General features: G+C 45.0%; 2 protein-coding genes across 2 annotated transcripts; one reads left to right on the forward strand and one right to left on the reverse strand.

The window, feature by feature from the left end:
- The first annotated feature begins 5,244 nt into the window (after positions 1-5,244).
- Positions 5,245-13,357, forward strand: LOC117857027 (apoptosis inhibitor 5-like protein API5). Its single transcript, XM_034739499.2, has 16 exons — positions 5,245-5,427; positions 5,543-5,707; positions 6,510-6,606; positions 6,682-6,747; positions 7,756-7,835; positions 7,921-7,995; positions 8,103-8,252; positions 8,624-8,689; positions 8,771-8,836; positions 9,396-9,506; positions 9,657-9,743; positions 9,823-9,929; positions 11,024-11,138; positions 11,249-11,314; positions 12,492-12,586; positions 12,673-13,357. The coding sequence occupies exons 1-16, from the start codon at positions 5,341-5,343 to the stop codon at positions 12,854-12,856; spliced, it is 1,617 nt and encodes a 538-aa protein (XP_034595390.1). The 5' UTR covers positions 5,245-5,340; the 3' UTR covers positions 12,857-13,357.
- Positions 13,358-15,005: 1,648 nt separating this feature from the next.
- On the reverse strand, positions 15,006-21,396 carry LOC117859797 (C2 domain-containing protein At1g53590-like). The gene is given in 13 exon segments (XM_034742980.2): positions 15,006-15,416; positions 15,418-16,182; positions 16,341-16,467; positions 16,652-16,835; positions 16,957-17,049; positions 17,328-17,376; positions 17,667-17,708; positions 17,830-17,982; positions 18,279-18,410; positions 18,509-18,604; positions 18,815-18,958; positions 19,051-19,125; positions 20,832-21,396. Coding segments are annotated over 13 exon segments (2,031 nt in total). The 5' UTR covers positions 20,958-21,396; the 3' UTR covers positions 15,006-15,371.
- Between the last annotated feature and the right edge of the window lie 2,184 nt (positions 21,397-23,580).

Consider the following 23,580-nt stretch of genomic DNA (forward strand, 5'->3'; position numbering starts at 1 on the left):
AGGTGCCAGTAGCAAGTACTGGTGACACCTCCTTTGCTACTCCAGCAGGTAGCCCCAGCACCGCCTGATCAGCAGTGGGCGGCACGGCAGCTGATGGAGCTGGCGCGGTTAACTCGGGGGCTACCACAGCTGTTGACGGTATTTCCTCCGGCAATGTGTCGACGGCCGCATCACCGACTTCAGGGTTGGACGTGGCTATCTCTTCAGAGACAGTCTCATCTACAGCCTTCATGAACCAAGAAATTCACCACATCAATAATGCATCTTGAGTTCATCAGTGACATACAAGTCATCGACTACATACCGTGGTACCGCGAGACTTTTCAGTGGTTGCAACAGACTTAGCCGCAGCCATCTTGCGGACTACTCTGCGCCTCTTGACAGGACGAGAAGGTTCCTCCTCTGACTCCTCGGCGGTGGCCTCTAACTCTTCTTCCGACTGTGCCACATAGCCGTCAAGTACTCGGGACTTCTAAACAGCAAATCGGTGTCAGCAACAAGAATCACAAGTCAAAAGAAAACAAGTCAGGAAGGAAATACTTACCACCTCTGGCTCGTACCAGGATTCATACTGGCGAATGGCCGCAGGGATCACTGGAACTCCCTGATAGTTCCTGAAGAATTTCGCCAGCAGCGCCTCCACGTCATCGTCAGATATGTCCTCCTCAGACATACGCGAAGGATCTTTCAGACCTTTGTACTCACTTCCCGAGTGAGCGTGTTTTTGAAGTGGCTCGACCCTTCTTTTCAGAAAGCTGGCTGCTACATTGATCCCACTCAGACCGAGTGCTTTCAACTCGGTGATCTGCTGCATCTGCAGATCAAGCTCCGGGGTATCCTCAGGCTCGCTTACCCAATTTTCTGCATGCTTGGGCGCGTGACCAGTCACCACAGGCAGGCGAGGATCATGGTTCCCGATGTAGAAACACCTTTTCTTCCAGTCCCCATGGGAGTCGGTTAGATTATACTCAATGTATGCATTCGAGTTCCGGAGTTGGAACCTGGCACCTACAAAGACCTCCGTCCGCTGGGCACTCGGCTGAGGCTTGCAACAGAACAATTTCCTGAATAGCTCGAGACTCGGAGGTACTCCCAGGAAAACTTCACACAAATGTACAAATATAGACATGTGCAGTACTCCATTGGGATTCAAGTGGACGAGCTGAAGATTGTAGTACTCGAGAATACCTCTGAAGAAATCAGAGGTAGGCACGGCCAGTCCCCTTTCCACGAAGTGAGCAAGCATCACCGTCTCCGCCGGGTGCTCCTCGAACTGCCATGCATTGGGAAATGCGGGGCGCCACTGCACGATTTCCTTCGGCTGAAGAAGCTTGGCATCAACCAGTGCTTGGACTCCCTCTTCCTTCATCATTGAGTGTTGCCAAGTTGCCCCAGGTGGTGGCGGAGCAGTTTGATTCGTCAGCCCCACTTTCGGTGCCGGCAGCACCACCTCCTTCCCCTTCTTGGATCTAACCTTGCTCGTCGCCGGAATCTTGCCTTGGATCTTCTCGGGTTTCTTTCCCATCTTCTTGGAGCGCATTCGATGGATTCCACCTTGCCTTAGGGAAGAGGTTTCCACTCGGATCTAACTCACAAAAGCGGCAGTGGCGGAGGCGGCAACACTGGCGGTGGTGGCACAACGAACGAAAGCACAGAGGAGGAAGACGAAAAACAGATCTAATGCCCGTACGGCGTCACGACAACTACAAAGGCGGCTGTTCCAGATTTATCTCCACCGGCTCTGGATTCGACGCGTCAGTTGCGCAACGGACAGATCAAATCGCGTATTAATCGCCATAAACACCCAACGGCTACTACAGTTAACGGATTGATGACCACTTCAACGACAGGAATCGCCTAAGTGCTCGGGGGCTGTGGGTACCGTACCCGTTGGTCAGTTTTTTCTTTTTCAAATCTCCGAGGGTAAAATGGGCAAAAGCTGGTTTGACCCTAAGCCTGAGTCTTCTACTCAACCTAAGGCTCGGGGGCTACTCCATATGGAGTGCGATTGACATCGCACTACCATATAAAAACTACTCGGGACGGGGACAACTTGAAGCTGCAGAAAGAGTACCTTCCAGCCACGCGACAGTACTCGGGCACTTCAGTCCGCGAAACTACTCGGGTAGTGCCTGCAGCGCCCAAGACTATGGCGCACGACTCCAAAGTACTCGGGGGCTTGTCGGGACTACTCCCCGGACCCACGAGTAGGCCTTGGACGGCCCACTATGGGACATACTCGGACGTGATCAGAACAAGGATGGGCGTATCCTACTCGGACTAGTCTTGTAAGTTTATGGAAAACTACTCGGGACGATACCGAGTAGAACTCTGTAATAGTACCCGACTAGGACTCAGACTTGTAGCCCTACCCTCCCGGGTATATAAGGCCGGGCAGGGACCCCCCCTCAAAACAGATCCCTCAGGACCAGAACATACATCAATACAAACCAACACACAGGACGTAGGGTATTACGCGATCTAGCGGTCCGAACCTGTCTAAATCGTGTTCCTTGCGTCACCATTGATTCCTTGATTCTCGACGACCCTTACCGCATAAAAGACCACCTAGGATACCCCCTAGGCGGGTTGCCGGTCTAAAACACCGACATCGTCGGCGAGCGTCATGATGAAGTAGTCGTCAGCGAGCGTCGCGATGTGGTCGGAGTAGTCATCGGTGAGTCGCCCGTAGTAGTCGGCGAGCGTCACGACGTACTCGGAGAAGTCATCGGCGAGCGTCATGACGAAGTAGTCGTCAGTGTGTTGCCAAGCGAAATAGTCGAGGAGAGTAGTCGAAGTCGTTGCCGAGCCGCCCGTAGTCGTCGGCGAGGTCGCAACGTAGTTGAAGTCGTCGACGAGCTGCCTGTAGTCGACGGAGTCGTCGGCAAGCCGACCGTGGTCGTCGACGTGCCTGCGACATAATCGAAGAAATCATCGGTGAGCCGCCCGTAGTCGTCGACGGGCTCACGATGTAGTCAGACTTTTGAGTTGTAGTCGAACTTAGAGTCGCTGTTGGACTTCGAATCGGAGTTGAAGCTGGAGTCGCCGTCGGACCCCGCGTAGCGGTCGAACCCGGAGTCGTCGTCGGACTCGGAGTTGTAGCCAGACCCGGAGTCGCTGTCGGACTCCGAGTTGTAGTCGGACCCGGAGTCGCCGTCGAACTCCGAGTTGTGGTCGGACCCGTAGCCGCCGTCAGAGTTCAAGTTCAAATCACGGTCGAACCCGAAGTCACCATCGGAATACGAGTTTGCAGTCGAACCTTGATCCGAGGTTTAATTTATCGATTTTCTCGACGAGATTTTTTGCTTCTTGTGGAAGAGAGTTCCCATCGAAGAGCTTCTTCTCCTGGTTGTCAATGATTCAGCATTGGAAGGACCTAGTGCTGTCGTTGATGCAAGGTCATGAGTCGAAGACGAAGGTTGCACCCGCTTTGAAAGCGAACGCCGGCTTGAAGATGAGGTCCTTCAAGCTCGCCCGATGATCTCGACGATCTGCCCCACGGTGGGCGCCAATGTCGGTGATTTATACCGGCCATCTACCAAGGGGTACCCGAGGTAGTAGAATTTGTAGCAGGGGATCGCCGGACCTGGAACTTGAAGGTAAAAGCGAGGACACGAGATACAGATTTAGACAGATTCGGGCCGCTAGAGTAGCGTAATACCCTACGTTCTATTTGAGGTGTTTGTATATTGCGCCCTGCGCTTGGGTGTTGAGGTGTGACCTGCCGAGCTAGATACCCTTGCCCTCCTTTATATACTCCAGGGGGCAGAGTACTAGTCGGATTACAAGGAGGACTCCTAGTAGGATTACACGGGATGAGTCCTAGTAGGATTACAGGGGAATCCTAGTAGAAGTCCAACTTCTTCCTTCCTTACGGGTACTGGGGATGTATCCACGACACGTACGCCCCTCCCTCCCCGTGCAGCAAGTATCCAGATGCAACCAGCCTTCTAGAGCTCGTTGCCAACGATCATCGCCATGGATTGTTGCTCCAGCCACGACCACCACCCACCTTGGTACCACGGTGGGCCGCTCAAGCTCGTCATGCTCCTACAGCTCCTCTCGCAGCCACTCAGATACTGCACTGCGACCCTAATAGGAAGCAAGAACATGCCTGACCATGGCGCCGGGATGCCCTTGGTAAACACTTGCGTGGAGAGGAGAAACGTGTGGGGGGCCGCAGCGACGACTCTAACTGTGTCTTTAGCTCGAAGTCCGTTGAACAACGGTGTGCACCGTAAGGCAAAGCCGCCCATCGAGGCATGGGAAGATGGGCGCGGCTAGGTTGGACTTGCCCGAACGCTGTGAGAAGGCGACCTGGTAAGGGCGAGGACGTAGGGAAGAAGGAGTACCACGATGGCGATCTTCGAGAGCGGGACCATGGTGGAGAAGGCCAACACAGCAGCCACACCCAGCATGTTGAGCTGCTTGATGGATAATATGTAGTGGTTGTGGTACGGGCACCGGGGAGGGGGGCATGGACGGCAGTGTGATGCCGCTCCCGCCATCGGGCTAGCATGCGAGTGAGCGAGCGAGGTGGTCGGGGAGTGCAACGCACATTGCAGCGTCGATAGGGTTGGACGCCAGAAGTGATAGCGAGTGACGGGGTGGTTGGGCCTTGTGAGAGCAGCGAAGTTAACACAAGGCAGCCTAGCATGGGAGGACGTGGTGAGCCGCGGTACCTTGCAAACGTGTCACATGAGTTGGGACAAGATTCAAGTTGAATTATTCTACTAGTATGGAAGCATACTGCAGCAGAGAGCTAGCGAGTCCTTTGTGTTTGGTTACACTTGTTGAGTTATACACCGCACTAACATGAATGAATAATGGATGGGGGAACGTTTTGGAGAGTAAGTGCAAGCTATTGACCTCGAAGATTTTAAGAAGGTGCACACTCAATTTCACACTAAGCCGATCCATTTTATATGAATTTTTTTCACCAGTAAATTCACTTGAGAACGAGTAGGACACGTAGCAACTACCGCCAGAGCAAAATGACTCATGTTGACTTGAAATTGTCCACCGAGATAGGAATATTTAGAGGGACCAAAGTAACGGCGAAAGATCCAAACTTGCTGCTGAAACAGTTTACTTGAGTGCTGCATTTTGCTGCAGCCTCGCGAACACAACGGCCGGCTACGGTCGCACCGCTCCAGGAAGGTACCGGATAGGATCGCGTCTCGTCTCGTCCCCACGGCTCCATCCCGTGCTTGCACCTCCTTTCTCGTGCGGCCAGTCAAAAACAAGGAACCACCTTTTCACCCTCCGCCTCCCTTCCCTACTGTTCCCTCCCCCTTCCCCGTCCCAAACCCTAACCCCCAAATCCCCCGCCCTCCTCCCATGGCCGCCGCCGACGCCGACGCCGCTGAGGTGGAGCGGCTCTACGAGCTCGGCGAGCGCCTCTCCTCCGCCAAGGACAAGTCCGAGGTGCCTCCTCCGCTCACATTCTCCTAGGGTTTCCTCGCTTCAGGGGTTCCGGCTCGGCCTAGGGTTTTGAATTGACGTGGATGGGGTTTTCGTCTCGGGGTTTTCGAAATCGCAGCACGCCGCGGACTATGAGGCGATCATCGCGGCGGTGAAGGGGCAGAGCGTGAAGGCGAAGCAGCTCGCGGCGCAGCTCATCCCCAGGTTCTTCCGGAGCTTCCCCACACTCGCCACGCGCGCCATGTCCGCCATGTTTGACCTCGTCGAGATGGAGGAGCTCGCGGTATGCGCTCTCGTCTCTCTAGATTCCTGTATGCAAAGCAGCATGGTTAATCTGTGTAACCGCCGGACTGCCAGTTGAGAGCGAACACACTAGCAGCCACTAGCGTTCATGTGTTAAGGTGGTTCGCTGTTCTGAGCGAACTAGAAAAGCTGGTTCCAGGTGTTTAGGCAACTTTGGACAACTGAATTTCTAAAAGGTCTAATTTTTTCTGCATACTTTACTTATTTTAGCTTACATTGGAATTTTTTCTGCCATTACTTATATTAGCTCAGGTGTACATACACAGAGAGCACAGTCTGCATTTGAAATTGTCTCACCCTTCCCCAAACTGATTCTTAACCAGCAAAGCTGAATATTTGTTACAGTCTTTTGTCTTACTGCAAAATAGTAAATTTTAGATCTGACCAATATGTGAAACAAAAAAAGGGACCTTTTGAGTTATTAGGGAGCATCTTTGAGTTATGTCTGAATACTGGAACATGAACAGTGCAATCTAGTGGTGACATCACATCGAATGTACCAACCGTGAATGAGTGATGTTCACCTGTTTCACTGTGATCATAGGAGACTTAATGCTTCAATGCTGTATATACATTTGCAATCTGTCATGTTCTTTCATGTTTGTCCTTGATTATTAAACATGAAACTCAAGAGTTTAACTGGTTTATTTTGGAATATTGTATTTGACAATCTCAAATATCTGCATACAGAAGTAGTTATGCTCTTCTTTGATTTTGTTAGTATTGCTTGCATTTGTTAAAAGCGAAGCATTTGCATGCTTTAACACGTTTCTTCGATGCAGATAAGAATACAAGCTATTCGGGGGTTTCCACTTCTTGGCAAAGATACTGAATTTGTGTCAAAAATTGCTGATATTCTAGGACAACTCCTTACTAGTGGTATGGTCTTCCTATATTTACTTGGCTGCAACAGTTATTATGTATGCACATCTGACTTTTTCTTTATATCTTCAGAGGAAAATGTGGAGCGTGATGCTGTTCATAAAGCCCTCATGTCCCTTATACGGCAAGATGTTAAGAGTAAGCTTCCAATGATCAACACAGTAGGTTAAAGTGCCTCCTAGACAGCATACGATAAAACCGTCTCAATAACTCCGTAGGTGGTTTTGGAGGACGATTTCGCTAACATGGCATAGTACATGCATGGACGCTTAGGGGGTTATATAGACTTATTCCTCAGCTGTAATGATCATTATTTCTTTACTGCATGGACCGTGTTCATAGGTGACATGGCATTTATACAGAATTTGCCTATGTGATTTAGTGCATCAAGGTAGTCTTATGATTGTGTTACGAATTATTTAAATGTTTTCAATTACAACACTATGATTTCTTTGTTGATTATCTACTGTTAAGGATATCTACTGTTCCAGTTTCATGAAAAGTGGCAATTAATTAGGTACTATGTCTTGCATTGAAGAAACTAATTCAATCAACCAATGTTTATTTTTACTAAGGTACTAGTTGTCTAGTTTTATACCTCATGTCAATCCCTCGGACGTTTCCTTTGTGTATTCTATGTTCATTTAATGGCATTCTCTCAAGGCATGTACGTGTACTACATAGGACAAAATTGGATCGCAGCCATTTTCTGCATTTTTAATTTCAGATGTTCTCTTGTTATGCGACCACTATCTGAATCTATAGAGCTTGGACCTTCTATGTTTATGCGCGCACTCTATGATTAATGATGGGCACAACCATGCTGTTTTGCTAACTCTTGAGCACATGTTCTTCTGTTGGGATATAGCAATATCTTTTCATACATGTGACGTATAAGGAAGCTATCAATATATTTGAGTTGTAATATCTGCCTTTGTCATGTATACTGATTTAGCATCTGTGACAACCCATCACAAATTCTCCTAGTTTATAATTTATATAATTGAATAGCAAGTGCATTTTGGACTTTCCATTGAGAAAATCATTGAAATGCATGTTGCACTATCAGAATTTTTCGTCTTTAGTTCATTATTTTTATAGATGCTCATTGTTTACTTCTCTTAATTTGTACCCTCAATTGGCCAGATTCCTTGCAGCCTTTATTTAAGCATGTGGAGTCAGGTTCAGAGATCCGTGAGAAGATTATTTGTTTTCTTAGAGACAAGGTACATAGCAGTATGCTTGATTACATGTTTTGTAGGTGATCGATTGTAGTGTTGCTAAAGCAAGAATTCATGTAATTTTTTCCAGGTCTTTCCTCTTAAAGCAGAGCTACTGAAACCTCAGGCAGAAATGGAGAGATTTATAACTGATTTGATAAAGAAAGTATGTTCAGTTGCTTTCAGTTTTTGGCCATCTGATTGATTTACATCTTTAAAGTTTCTATTTGTATTTTTATGTGTTACACTTTACCAAAGAATGCCGTTATTCAGAGTGTACAAGATGTAACTGGGTCAGAGTTTGAATTATTCATGGGTTTCCTGCGAAGCTTGAGCATATTTGGGGATTCTGCTCCTAAAGAGTCCTTTCAAGAACTGATTGAAATTATTCAAGCACAGGCAGATCTTGATTCACAATTCAATGTAAGTGTGTTGATTGAACAGTATTGGAAACAAATTTACTCTATGTTGATGTTCAAATGGCAGATCAATTCTATAGAAGTCGTACTAGATCCATTTAGTTAGATAATACAATACTTATCCCCATAATACAGACTTACAGTAGACTTGCAATGGACCCATTTTCTGTTTAAATCTGTTCCTTTACTTCCTGTAGAATAATCCACTTGTGCATGCTCAACCCAACAGTTATGAGTTTCAGTTTCAGTGCTTTCTACTAATCTTGAGTGTTTATAAAAGCATATCAGAAATGTATGGCAGAACAGTTAATCCTATGACAGTTCTTTGCTTGAGATAAATTGTATTTCTCTCAGCATTCTCATTCATCCTTCCAGGTTTCTGACATTGATCACATTGAGAGGTGGAGTTCATGCATGTATATGGCTCTTCCGATCTTCATGGTATTACTAAATTTAGTAAAAATGTTGATAAGTTTTTTGTTGGTAAATATTATATCCTAATTTGGATTACATGATCTACAGAGAGGTGCATCAAGCAGCAAGTTCCTCAATTACTTTGTTAAGCAAATTGTTCCAGCTTTTGAGAAGGTAAACTTTTCCACTTGTACCTCCAAAATTCATAGGGAGAAGTACAAAGTGCATTTCCTTGAAACAGTGTGACGACAGGGAAAAGCATTACATTTCTTTGTTGAGTTTGTATTTTCGCGCTGATTAAAGAATGCTTTAATGTGTTTCTTTCATGTTAGGTCTGGCTATAGAATCATTATGAAGTCTATAGTTTCTTTTTGGCCCATCACAGTTCCTAATTACTGTATTTTGTTGTCTGAGTCCACATTGTCCAGTCAGTTTCCTGCATATAGCTATCAGATGGATTAATTTGTTTATGAAGTGAAAATACTGTTTCTTATCTTCTTTTTATGCACATTCAAAACTAAATTGCTTACCATTCAACGAAAGCTAACATGAGGTAAATTAACGAAAGAGGAATTTGCAGTATACACTGTTGCTTTGTTATAAAGTTTGCATTCCAATCAAAGTCTGTACCCATGTCATGCATAAACTGGAAACTCATAGCATGCATAAAATGGAAGTGTTCTTCTTAACATTTGAGCATTAAGTATATTTGGCCATGTTATGCATATTTTAGATTCCTGAAGAAAAGAAACTGGATTTGCTCAAGACTATTGCTGCTAGTTCACCATATGCTGCAGCACAAGATTCACGTCAGCTGCTTCCTTCTGTCGTTCAATTGCTCAAGGTTAGTCCACTTCTTAATGCTGATATGTTTCTGAGGCCCATTTTTTCCCTAGGTTCTCATTGTTTATCAAAAGATGTGATATAATGATTTCTTTTCAGCCTTTGTTATTATTTCCACTTTTGATCATTCTGTTTATTGTTTGTGTTGCAGAAGTATATGCCTGGGAAGAAGGTGGAAGATATCAACCATAATTATGTTGAGTGCTTGCTCTACACTTTTCACCATTTGGCTCACAAGGTTAGGTTTGGTCATCAATTGAATCACATCATTTTGTCATGGATGCCCTTTCTTAGTGCTGATCAAGTCTGCATTTCAGACTCCAAACACAACGAACAGTCTCTGCGGTTACAAGATTGTTACTGGGCAACCATCAGATAGGCTCGGAGAGGATTTTTCGGAGCATTACAAAGATTTCACAGAGAGGTAGCTTATATATTTTTGCTTACACATGCTTCCATTGTAGCAGCATTTAGTTAATTTGTATGGTTTTATCTTGTTTAGTGTGGATTACTTTAAAAGCACTAGCTGAGTGAGAAAGTCCAGTGGTTAGTTTTAGCCACTTGCTTCATAATTTTACACCAAACTTTCATGCCGTCCTACCTCCCATTTTCTTGTAACATATTCATTCCTTTTTGGCTTCATCTCTTAATAACAGTAGTGCTTAGTTTTCTGCAATTTAGAGCTAAGCACATCCTTGAAAAAATGGAACTCCCTGCCCCCGGATTCCTCAATGTGGTTCAGCGTTGAGCCTTCTTATAGAAATGCAGTCTACGAGGGCTCGCAATTGTCATAGGTAATCCTAAAATGCACCCAGGACACATGATCACTTGCACATGTCATCTATGGTATTAACACAGCCTGCTTTGCCCACCAAAACAAACTGTGCTTGGGATTCCAGGGTCTGAGAAAATTTCCAGTAATACCTTCCGTAAGGTATTCATGTTGAGGGAGTGATTCATCTCCAATTAACTGCGGGGTCTTGGTCTCTACTATTAAAGCTCTAAGCATCACCATATGGGGTCTTCACCATGGTTAAGCACCAAACCTTCTTACGGAAATGCATCTCTAAGGGCTTACAGTTCTCATAGGAGATCCTAACATGCACCACGACATATATGATCACGTGCACACATCATTGATGGTAACAACACAACCTACCCTGCCCATGAAAACAAAATGTGCTTGGGATTCTGGGGCCTGAGTTTAGTTGCGATACCTACCGTTAAGACACATTGAGGAAGTAAACCATCTATGAAAATTGAAATTTTGAAGAATAGTAGATAGATGTGAGGCCACATAAATCTCCGCTCAAATTTCTTCCTCTGCTAGAGCATCGCATGGAATTACTGTTATACCAGACTTGCATGTGCTAATATGATAGGAAGCAATTTTGTGAGGAACGTCGATTGAAGATTTCATGCAATTTTCTACTCCATTCAACCTGAATTTTCATTCTATGGAGTATTTTTCCTCCCAACTGTCATGTTTGCAAGTTTCTTATTTTTTGAAATGTGCAGATTAACTGGAACAGAAGAGACAGTGCGAGCAGCCATAAAGAGACTAACTCAGGGAATGGCAGACTTCAACAAGGCAATATCTTCAGCAAAAACTGAAGAGGAAAAAACTAAAATTGTAGGTTTTTCCGATTTAGTGGATTCAACTATTATGGTTCGGCAATCTTTCTTTCAGAACCACGTGCTAACATTCCTGCCATTTGTTTACAATTTGGATTCTTTTTGCAGAAGGGCGATCAGCAGACTGCAACAAGGACAATGCGCTCGTATAACAATATATTGGCAATGACACAGGTGATTTATTTGTTTTCTGAAGTATAAACTTTGGTAGGGTTCATTCCTGTTTTGAGTCTTGGAATTCTGTTTAGTATTTTTGGACTAGCTGTGGCCTTGGGGTCAGCACTCAAGATTGTTTCTATGATCGGATACCTACTGTGATGACTATCTTCTTGGTGTCAGCAGTTTTTAGTAGGTGGTGGCAAACACAAGATGGGGATTGAATTATAGAGATCAAAAAAAGAAAAAAGAAAGAAAAATCCTTTTAGTTCAATGCCCAGCAAAATGAAATTTTATTATAGTATAAAAGAAGCTGATAACAAATGGAATAAACAGAACCAGTAATATTAAGCCCTTTTGTATTATACACAATTAAACATGCTTATATCCATCTCGATTAGAGAAACCACATGAACCAATCTCACAGTACTATTTCCCTGTATTTTTTTTCACATCCCGCGGACATAAAAATCTTTTACCTGCTTGGCCAAGTCTACATGGTAAATTAATTTAAAAAAAGCCAAAATGGTAAAAATAACACATGGTATTGAAGCTTTAACTGTCAGGTGTAAAGACACAGCAGTGTTTGAAGTCATCTAGTCTAGCTATCCAAACCTTTTCACTAAGGTGGCGTTTGGGTTATTGGAAATGTGGGTGGGTTTGGGAAATAAGAGGTAGGATAAATCATTTCCAATGTTTGGCTCATGGGTTAGGGAAAAGGTGGATTGGGAATGGGATATAAAGGCCACATTTCCCACCAATTCAATCCCAGGGTAGGAGGTGGGATATGTTTGGGATAAAGGTGAGAAGCATAGGAAATTACAGATTTGCCCTTTATTATATTGCTCCTCATTGGTTGTTTCTTTATATTGAAAGGGTATTCTCGTCATTTATATTCTTTTCCCTATCCCTATCCCATAGCAAGGCAAACAAAGGACTTGGAATGAAATCTTATAACCCTATCCCATTCCCACCCAACATAACCCTATTCTTATCCTTTTCCCTTTCCCACTAGCTATCCAAACGCCACATAAGATATGCAAACCTTGTTATGCTTGATGCCTGAAGACTGAACTACATTCCTCTTGACATTGCTGATAGCTTGATATATGTTGTCTCTGTCAGAAGTAGTGTTTTGCTGCATCATGTATCAAAGGGTAATGTTTTCTAACTTTTGGAGTGATGTTTCTTTCAGCCATTACATTCGAAATCCCCTTCATTTATCGGTGACAAGAAAATCACTCTGTCATGGATGGAGCAGCCCAAGAAACCAGCAGCTACAACTGCAGGGTTAGATGCCTGTTATCCAATATTTCAAATTTTCCTAAAGATATTTCATTTCTTTTCCACTCATTTCTGGTTTGCGAATCATTCAGAGAGAAGAGGTCCCAACCTGCTACGAATGGGAATGGCCCTGCAAGCAAGAGGGGGCGAGGAGGAATGCAGAATCAGCTTGTGAACAGAGCTTTCGAAGGATTGTCTCGTGGTGGTAGAGGCAGTGGAAGAGGGCGAGGCAGGGGAGGCCGAGGAAGAGGAAGAGGATGGGGTGGCTATCGCTGAGATAAGTTAGGAAGTCATTCAACCTGACATAGAAGAATGAGCTTTCTGCTTCCACTTGAGAGTAAGTGCAGGGATTGGTGTTTATTTGTCGTGTGCTTCCCTGGAGTTGGCTCTTCTGTATGCAACAAGGTGCAATTGATCTTCGAGGCGCTCAACTGCAGAAGGCTTACAGAAATTGTAAAAGAGGATGCCTGAGAATGTGGGCATATGTGCAGCCTTGCTGTCCGTTTTACATTCATTGGTGTTCTTTGCCACCCTGACCGTTTCACCCATTTTGGTTGCTTAATGAACTGAACAGTTAGAAATTGTTGCTAGGTTATTTATTTGATGTTACCAGTGTCCGAAGAGTTGACCTATTTTTTGTGTCTGATGATCTTGTGTATGTTCATTTTATGTTCTGTATTTTTTAGCCTGGCACAAAGGTGTTAGTGAAAACCTTTAGGAATGTCTCTGAACATTTAAGTAAGGAGTTGACTACGTGGAGAGTCCTGTTTAAGCTAATCGATAGCCTACAGGGAACTCGGGCAGCAGCATTTTCCTTCCTCTGATTTACAGCCAAATGTAGGGCCTGTTGGGCTCCAAGAGCATTCTGTGAAGTGATTCTGAAACGAACTAAGGAGCTGAAAAGAGTAGCTTGATAAGAGTAGCTTCTCTGATTGGCTGATTCTTGTATGGAAAACATCTCTACATAAAATTAATTTAATCTGTAGAATTTTTTTCAGTCACAATCACTTATTTCCAAGAATTAACTACAACTAAGAATTAGGAGCAGTTGGATGTCACCAAACGGGCCCGCAGTCTTTTCGGTAGTGTTGTTTGGTTGTCGCCTGATGTTATCATCTCTATTTGCGCGATCACATCTTTTATCCGTTCGCTGTACCAAAACTTATTTTAGACACGTGGTGCATTTCTTAATTTCTTTTGGGCGTTACTTTTCTTTTGAAGACGTACACATTTTTCATTTTCAATAGTCATACCAGTCTATATAGTTCAGTTTTGCTAAATTTGTAATTTTGTACTCCTTCTGTTTCAAATTGTAGGTCGTTTTAGCTTTTCTAGGTTCATAAATATTTGTATGCATCTAAATATAGGGTAGACGTACAGATATTTATGAACTTACAAAAATCAAAACGACCTACAATTTGAAATGGAAGGAGTTTTACGTTGCAAAAAAAAAAATTGAAGCTTTGCTTGACAAGTTTGGTTTTGTAAGAATTTTAAATATGTAATCTTTACTTATAGTCTTGAAATATACTCCTAACAGTAAAATTAATATATACGTAATCATGATACCTAGGAACTGAGTTTTAGGGACTAGTTGACCTTAAGCTTGTGCCAAACATAATTTGATTTGTCTGCTCCCTCGGCTTGTTTTACTGACGCAATCTGAGCATTCATTTGGGTGTTTTACCAACGTGTCTTTTTTGTTTTTTTTGATACGCAAAAGAGCTACGTATCATTGCATTAAGAAAGGAGATAAAAGGCTTCATGTAGTCAAAATTGAGTGGTACAATAATACTCCCTCGATCCCAAATTGTAAGTCATTCTAAGAATCTTGGAGAGTCAAAGCATCTCAAGTTTGACTAAAATTATAGAGAAAATTATAAAGATTTATGACATCAAATAGGTATACTATGAAAATACAATTGATGAAGAATCTAATGATACTTAGATGACATCATAATTGTTATTATATTATCATATAAATTTGGTCAAACTTAAGATACTTTGACTCTCCAAGATTCTTGGAATGACTTACAATTTGGGATACTCGATGGACGAGTATGTACCAATAATATACAATTTGGGATGGACGAGTATGTACCAATAATATGTGAATTGTGTGGTACAAAATTGATGTAGATGTACAAGTATGTACCAATAATATATAATTTGGGATGGACGAGTATGTACCAATAATATGTGAATTGTGTGGTACAAAATTGATGTAGTTGGATGTACTTATAGCGGTTTAGTGTAGGTGCACGCGTTAATTTAGGTGAGTGTTTATACATGGGTAAAAAAACTTATGCGCCGACTGCGGTCCACCAAAAATGAACTTAGGGAGTATGGTACACAACAAATTTGACATACTTGATTTCGTGTTTGTACTTGTTCCAAGAAACTGTTGCCACCTGTTAGGCTGACATGCGCTAAACTTGGAACTCTTGGATTCAATTGAGCCATAAAAGAACTCTTCCAAAATCTACAGGTATTTACACAAGTTCCTCGAGTCCTGAATACACAACAGAAACCATATAGATCAAGGACACTCAGGAACCCTCGACGACCAGCCTAGCACTTCTCAAGATCTGACGTCTATGTCTTTTTTTTTTCTTAACGCCTTATATCCTGTTGTATGTCTATGTTGGTTGCTAGGGGACTATTTGGTAAGTGGTAACTAGTACCTACCATCCTACGCAGGCTCAGACCATGGCTATTTGCATATACAGCAGAACACAGACTACGTTTCACTGCACCTTGTCTTTGCCATCAGCTACAGACTCTGGCGCATCTACGGCATCGTTGCTCGGTACAGGAGGATCAGCTGCCATCCCGTCTATTTTCATCGCAACCACATCACCTTCCTCATCATTTTGGCACTCTTCCTTGCTCTTATCTAGGCCCTTCCTGCTGAACATGCTCTTCAGGTTATGGGCGGTGGTTTTGCCCGCATGTTTGACCATGTGAGCTGCCTTCTTCCTCAGGTGCCTCTTGGTCGGACTGTTCGGCTCCTCCCTCTCAGGGCTTGAGTGCTGCTCCTCATCTGTTACCGTACCCTTTCTGTTGCTCCCAGGATCTTGATCGACCACATATGTTACTGACACCCTGCTTTCTCCAACAGGCTGAATGTTTGGGTGGGGTGTCACGCATGGGGAAGCGTCATCATCGGTCTCATTCTTGGGGCTCCGATGGAACACTGCTCCAGCTAGCTTGCCCAAACCCTTCTTGACCTTGCGGAGGTGACGGTGCGATCTACCACCCGTGGGTTCTTCGGTACTGGAGTCGCTTCTTTGAGATTCTGACACTGATGACCTTGGGCTATCGCTGCAAGCATCATTCTCCCGCTGGATTTTGGAATCCTGGCACCGAGGACGGCCTTTCCGGGGCTCCCATGTACTAGTGACGTCGCTGCCCGGGCGATGTACCCAAACATCAGGCTTTTCTGACCCTTCAATGTCAACAGGCTCAAATTCATCAGACATCTTCTGGAATTCCTCGGAGGACTCACTTTCGTTATTGGTCCTCGATGAAAAGCTTGACCTCGGTGTGCTAGCTTTGCCCACTTTGGGTGTTCCACCCTGCTCCTCTTCATCATTAAGAACCTGCAAGCAAAAGTATAGACAATTTGTGAACATGAGGTGTCAGGAGTAGGGCAAAAATTGTAGTCCTGGCCAGTGTTCGGCCAACAGTAGAAAAATTCATATCCACCCAGCCACTGCAAACTGGTCGACCACCAGGACCAAGTCAAACCTGAGCGCACCTTTTCATTTTCTTCTTCAAGCACAGTTACTGCAATGTGAATCCTCCCTGTCTTTATGTTCTTCAGTGAAATCCATATATCATGCCTTTGTCCACCTCTTAATTTGTTGATGCTTATGGAACAATCACTACAGGGTTATGAGAAAGATATAAGTTCTACTATAGTTGTAATAGTTAAAGCAACTAGAAGTGTTTGCTGATGTGTAATTATAGAATTTGTGGCCTGAAGTACAAAATCCAATTAGGCATAAAGCAATGACACCACTATTTCAGTGGCAAAAAAGAAGAAAAAAATAGGTAAAAGAGACGAACCCCAGAGTGTCATCAAAGATGGGATCCTTATCTCGGACTTGAAGAGAAAGAAGATTGAGTGCTTCCCATGAAGTGATTGGTATTTTAAACTCCTCGAGCCATTTCGGGTTAAGAGTTTTCTTATGGATCTTCGTCTGAAAATGGTAGGGTCCAAGATGGCCTTTCACATATGGATCAGCTAGTCCTGCACATGGATACAACTATTGAGTTTTTGCTGAATGTAATCAAACTACAAATCTGCAAGTCCTCGGCATAAAGTCAAAAGTGACTCATTTTCTTGAACATTTTATATATACTCCAAGTACCGTTTGGATCGGATGGCTTCATGTCAGCACCTTCCAGGATCTCCACCCGAGCATGTGCAATAGGTGGCTTCTCATCAACACTAAACCAGTTCTCTGATGCATATGGAAAAGAAGTTAGAATATTCTCAGACATTCCAAACATCAGTAAAGCAGCATGAAAAAAGGAAAGGAAAAAACAGTATCAAACAAAGCATGTAACTACGCTAACATGACTGGTGATGACAGTCCTATTTAAAATCAGTTGAACAAACTGGCAAACTAGTCTCACAAGTAACTTAATGGTGGACAAGTTCAAAAAAATGAAATGGAAAAGAAGCACTGGTAAAGTTGAAAACCAAATTGCAGCACACCAAGAAGTTTGTAGCAATTACCTGTTGGTTCCGAGGCAAACTTCTCCAGATCAATAACTAGCATGTTTGGCTGAAAAAAATATAAAAATTATCGACTATTCTGGTATAGGACATTACAAAAGGCACTATCCAATAAACCCCTCAGCAAACAGCTACACCATGTAAAAAGCTGATGCATCGCAGGTGCACCGTAGAACATCAAAATGAGCCTAGCATGTTACAGATGCAAATGCAAAGAAGGTTCTCTTGATCTTTCACTATTCAATAATTGACTAACAATGCAGATAAGAATATGATCGATAGAAAAATCATAGGTTACACTTGATGCAACAACACAATAAAGAGCTTCGGAAACCTAACCTCAACAAGGGTCTGTCCAAACGCAACATCCAACATCCTGTCCTGCAAAATTTGAAAGATGAAGGAAACTGAGTACCAAAAGAAATGTAATGACATTAACGGAACAACAGTAAGTAGCTGTTTTTTTAATGATGAAAAAGTAAACTAAAATAGTCATACTTACAAGCCATCCAGAAATTCCTGGGAGCTCAGTTACATCAAGCCCATGACCGAATAAAGGTTTCACTGTCATTTGGAAGTATGGAGGCTCAACAAAGCACACTCTTACACGCCCAATGAATGGCCACTGTTGCAGAAACCTCACCCCTACCAGAACCTGCACGCAAGCCCTAGACAAGTTTAGTTGACACAACACAATCTGAAACACGTCTCGCATGCATGACCTCATAAAGATCAAAGAAACAAACACATTCTCCTTCCATTTCTTCATGTGGGACTAATTTTTCTTGTGCATGCATACTTTTCTTTTGCAAAACTATTTTCTGCTCGCTCCACATTGGTGCTCAGTTATAAATATAATGCACTCAGTGGATAGTGTACAAAGAACCAGTTAAACAAAGCACTCATACCTTCAAGATCAGAGAACTGAAAGAGGTTATGCAGGATGCTTACCTTCCCTTCAACATGCATCCCAGTTATATGCATATTTGCTGTTATGCCAAATCCTACTCTCTTCCTTAGTTGCACAGCCATTCGAGCATCCATATCGTCAGCTGCAAGAAAATTCATCCCTATCTCCAGAACCTAGCAGATATGCATAAATGTTAACCTTTTCATGGTCCATACAATGAGAAACTACCCAGAAAGGGCATCCAAGGAAAAAAGAAAGCATCACTACACACCAAGTGATCATCATCAGTTGATTGTCTAACAACCCTAATATCTGTAAACATTGGCGGGTTCCTACCAAGGTAAAGGCTTTGGATAACTGCTTTCCTCTGCAAAAGAAAATATAAATGGATATCAGAATAAGGTACACAACTATTAGTGGAAAGAATATATCATAACTTCATAAGCATACTAACTGGCACCAAGTTACTTGTTTTACTTCTGATATTCAGAACTCTAAAGAAAACCAATTCATGAGCGAATAGAAATATAATAAAAGGAAGCTCCTAGGTAACAAGCAGCCTGAACTTTATACTTACTGCCGTCCATGGTTTGAACTTCTCTAGGAACCACGGGAATATGGGCAAAAGGAACTGCTGGGATGCAACCCGCTCCATGCAAACTGGCCAAATCTTTTCCACAGCATAATTTAACCACCTTACAGTTTCTGCATCAGAGAGAAGCTGGTCCAAACATATAATGAGCAATAAGAAGTGAAAGCACACTTTTTGATCAACATGAAAGCTGAACTAGGAAATAAATGAAGGAATTGTACCTTTCTCTGGTTAGAGCATTTCCTCTCCTCGTACTGTAGCCTCCTCCTCAGTCTCATTGTGTACCTTTCATTCACCTAAAATCATATTGATGCTACGAATGAGGTAATTGTAAGACTGAAAAAAAAATACGGACTGGACATAGGATGCTGAATAGTGTATCTGCATTGAATTGTCATGTCTCTTAAGGCATTTTGGTCAACAGTACTAAGATGTCCATACCACATTGTGGTTATTCAAACTTATTTGAAGTGACGATTATACAATTATTTTCATTAGGGCTAGCATAGACAGATACAATCAAAGAAACAACAATTTAAATATTCAGCTACATAGGAAGTTACTAAGCAGGACTTCCAATGTAACACTCCCTTGATGGGTAGCAAAGAGAAAACTGAATCTGACATACCACCTGAAGAAATTCGTACTAGGTTGAGAGACAATATCAAAGAAAATATCTGACTCATGTTGTAGAGAGATTAGTTCAACTGTCTATTTTGTATTTTGGCCAAACTATAGTAACTTATAAGGAACCACACACACTGAACTCCGATGATTGTCACAATTGAGTCGCTGATTACTGAATTTGAATCTTGAAGAAACTGGTACAACTCTAACGAGTCATAGATACAATTGAATAAAAGCACTAATAAATCTATTGAGCAGCCAAGTTTTGGCTGATTCAAGTCACATGATTAAAACAGTGACCCTGGCATCCTATTTAAAAAACAAAAAGAAGGAACATTGACCAGTAACTGACTTTAACTGCTGCAACCTTAACTACTCCATGTTTACCCAACTGCTCCACTAGGCTATATCTATTGTGAATACGATTCAGTTAAATATTCCCCTTACAAGATCAAAATAATCTAGAATGGGCTCTCAACGATCATAGGAGAATAAGTCTACAATGTATTACTGCCAAAAAGAAAACTGCATTCTCAAAATTGACTGATTGTTCTGCAGCCGGAAATAAAAAAGCAAAATAAAAAGCTTTGTACCCGTATCAGTTACTGCGACTGACCCAAGGAAAAGTAATAAATAAGCCTATGTCATAGCTGGATGTGGTACCAAGGACATTTATTCGAAACACCTCCACTCTCCTTACTTTGTAGTATTTCCCATGCGCTTATTTTGATCACTACCTTTTCTAATAATTATGTAAGATAACAAACTCTGAAACATATACTGGTACAAAATTTGATGTCAATCAAGTTGCCCATGTATAAAATAGAAGTACTGTCATGCACCACTCCCTTCCCAAATGTAGTCCACTTTGTTCTAACTTTTCAAACTCTTTCCACGCGTTTGGATGTATAAAAAGAGAATGGATCGAGGAAGCGTACACCATCCTTCCATCAACGGAACTTAGGAACATGAATATAATATCCAGCAAGTTAAATATGATAATGACATGCTTGATCAACGCTGTCACATGGCCCGTTTTGGTCAGTCATGACGTTTCCAGACGACAGGAACCCAGCAAAGGAAAACGATAATGAGTTGATCAGGCACCAAAGACAGAGCGTGTTCGTGAATCTATCTAGCTATATCTAGATATAACAAGACGCATGATAATGCAGCAGAGTTGAGGAGGAGGAGGAATAGAAACCCGCAGAATTTCAAGAGAAGCAATCGGTAAATCGAACTCCCAAATGGCCAAGTGTAGCAGTAAACAAACTGTCAGCAGAGTTGACTAATTCGTCAGGAAGCAATCAACACCGCGGAAGCAATCGATCCGAGCCAGGAGGGGAGGGTGCGTGGATGGAGCGTGCGCACTCACCGCGAAGATGTAGAGGAGCGCGACGAGGAAGAGCGCCGGGTGCGCCCAGCCAGCGGACGCGGCGGCCCAGAGCGCTGCCAGCACGAGCGCGGCGTGGTGCACCACCGTGACCTCCGTGATGTCCATCGCGGCGAGGTCCTGCGCAGGCCGGCAGCAGCCTCCTCCTCCGCTGGCCTGCGCTCCTGCTCCCGCTGTTCCTCAGGACGGGCGGAACCCCGTGCGAACGCTACGCGTGCCCGTGTGCCGGGGGAGCCGAGACGGCAGGACGAGGGAGGCCAAACAGGCCACGGGGGAGACAAAAAGCGGCGGGCGGTGAGCGGAAAGGCGAGTCCGGCCGCGGCGGGGTGCAGTAAAATAGCCGACGCGTCAGCCGATGTGGGCGTGGCGCCGGGGTGCCCTCCCTCTCTCTGTCTCACGCGCCGACCGCGCCCCGAGCTGCGGATGCGCGAGCCGTCATCATCAGCACCACCTGCTCCGCTGGTTTGGCCCGGACGCCCGGTGGTGGGTGGCGGCGGGGGATGGGGAAATATTCTGCGACTACGAGCGCGCTGGCGCTGCGTGGCGCGGCCGCGGGGGAACGTGGCGGGCTGGCGGCCGGGATGCGGGTCACATGGGCCGCGGGCGCGTGGCGCGGGGCGGGGGCACCTGGGGGCTCGGGGGGATGCGGGTGCGGGCGCGGGCGCCGATGCCGCGAGAGTAGTTTGCTGGGTTTTTTCTCTCCTTTCCGGGCGATCGGATAGGGGGTTTTGTGGGGATGTCTCGTCAGCCGACGCGGGCGGCGGGCGGCGGTGCCGTCCGCTCCCGGATTCCTCCCCGGCTAAGCAATGGCCCCCGCGCGCCCGGTGCGCGTTCAAGATGGCTGCGACGGCTCACGCCAGTGCGGGGAGGGGATGCGGACAAGAGGGTGGACTGGTGGTGGTGTGGTGGGTCAGAATTCCAACGCGGCGACGTGGAATTGGGACGGGCATGGCCAAGTGGGATTTGAACCTCGTGTTCGTGGCTCTGGATTTGGTCCAATAGTCAGGAGCATAGTTGTGTTTGGACTTTTCTTCCGTCGGTCGCCCATCAAAACTTGGTGGCGTTTTTACTTGAGTTACTACTAGTAGCGAGCCACATGGACCGAGGACACTTGTTTTGACGACGACCGGCGAATAGAATGTTCGGTAATATGTCACCGAATTTGCAGCTGGAAACGCAGGTCCTTAACCAGTTAACCAGCACTTCGATGGGATAACAAGTGACCAGATCACTCCATGGTGCGATGGAGATATGGTGAGAATGATACTGACGTGCCAAAAATAATAAGGGTGACGTCGTATTCATATTATTGCTATAAGGTCACAATTCCAACTACGCAATAATTCACGATTTGCCTCGTGCCTATAGAAAGGCTAAAGAGATTAAATGTCTATAACTTGTGGCGCGCGTACTAGTAAACCAAACTACTTTCTGCTACTAATATCTTTGCTAGTACTATAATAAAACTGATATGGCGACTAATTTTCATACGTTAGGGGTTCTCGCTCACTTAGTCCCGTGGCAAAACGAATACGAGGCCTCTGTGACCGACATAACCGGCGACGGATGCCTATCGGCCCTACGATAGCATGAACGCCCCTCCGCACGCCCACAACCCCACACCATCGTAGGCCCTTAGATAGATCCGTGCCTTCCCTGCATAATTAGCACCTCCGTGCGACCGTGCCTTCAGACGAGCAAAAATATCGGACGAAACAATATCCATCAGTTGCCAAAATTGCGCTCTGATTGCTGTGAGCATGTGATCACGTTACGAACGCACTGGCCAACCCCCCCCCCCCACCCACCCACACACACACCCCACAACTTCAACCCTCAAAATGAACTCCCTGTGTCTCCCTCCCTCCGTTGCCACCAATCTCGTCGCAGGCAGTGACGGGATTCGCCTTACCGGCGGAATTCCGGCGGCGCGCATGAAGACCCTGGTGCGGCTCCGTTTCACGCCGTCGCTCTTCGTTACCCTCTATCTCTTCATTAAGTGTCGATAGATGGGGTCCAGGCTCAAACGCCGTTAGCTTCTCCTGTCAACCTCAACTCCCTGCAGGCCTCCGATGCTACAATGCACGGACCCGCCAGGTCGTGATGCGCATGCAGTTGCGCACCCCCGTGCGATCTGCAAATCACGCACTTGCATAACACGCTGCCTCATTCCATATGCATCTGTAGCTGGTGGCGCTCATGGAGAAGTCGGCGTGGCGGCCTGGCGGGGCTTCGTGAATTGGGCGTGTGGGGAGCAGGTCGCCACCGGCTGGCCGGCCAGGAACTACGTCGTCGCCGGCAACGAGTACATCGACGACTCGGCTCCGCGTCGCGCCGACTCCTTCAAGAAGATTTACAAGGTACGCGTGCTCACTTCCGCCCCCACTCATCTTCGTCGTCCCGGCTCCAGCCCACACTGGGAGACGATGAATGGCAGGTCTGGGCTCCTAGCTCCTGGATGAATGCCGGTGGCGCGTGAGTTCGGAATGCAACGTGAAAGATTCTGGCAGCAAGCTCACTTGAGTTCTCCGGCACTCCTCCAGTCCGCGTGACGGATGGGAGGTGCAACTCCGGCCTCAGCCTTCACTGCAGTTGGCGAAAGATCGGCGGTGCATGCAAGTTTGTTGGTGCTGTGTAGGCAACGAACGGTGGCACAGTGTGCGGGAATATTGGCGGCGGCATGGTGCCACATGCTTGATGCATTGGTTTTGGACAATTTTTGATGAAACAG

This window comes from Setaria viridis, chromosome 1 (genome assembly GCF_005286985.2).
Source record: "Setaria viridis chromosome 1, Setaria_viridis_v4.0, whole genome shotgun sequence".
NCBI classification, from domain to species: Eukaryota; Viridiplantae; Streptophyta; class Magnoliopsida; order Poales; family Poaceae; genus Setaria; species Setaria viridis.

Excerpts from the sequence above, each read along its gene's own strand:
- LOC117857027 (XM_034739499.2), top strand. The coding sequence starts at position 5,341 with ATGGCCGCCGCCGACGCCGACGCCGCTGAGGTGGAGCGGCTCTACGAG. Across the intron at positions 8,837-9,395 it reads TTGTTCCAGCTTTTGAGAAG|ATTCCTGAAGAAAAGAAACT; the intron begins GTAAACTTTTCC and ends TGCATATTTTAG. Across the intron at positions 9,744-9,822 it reads TTCACCATTTGGCTCACAAG|ACTCCAAACACAACGAACAG; the intron begins GTTAGGTTTGGT and ends TCTGCATTTCAG.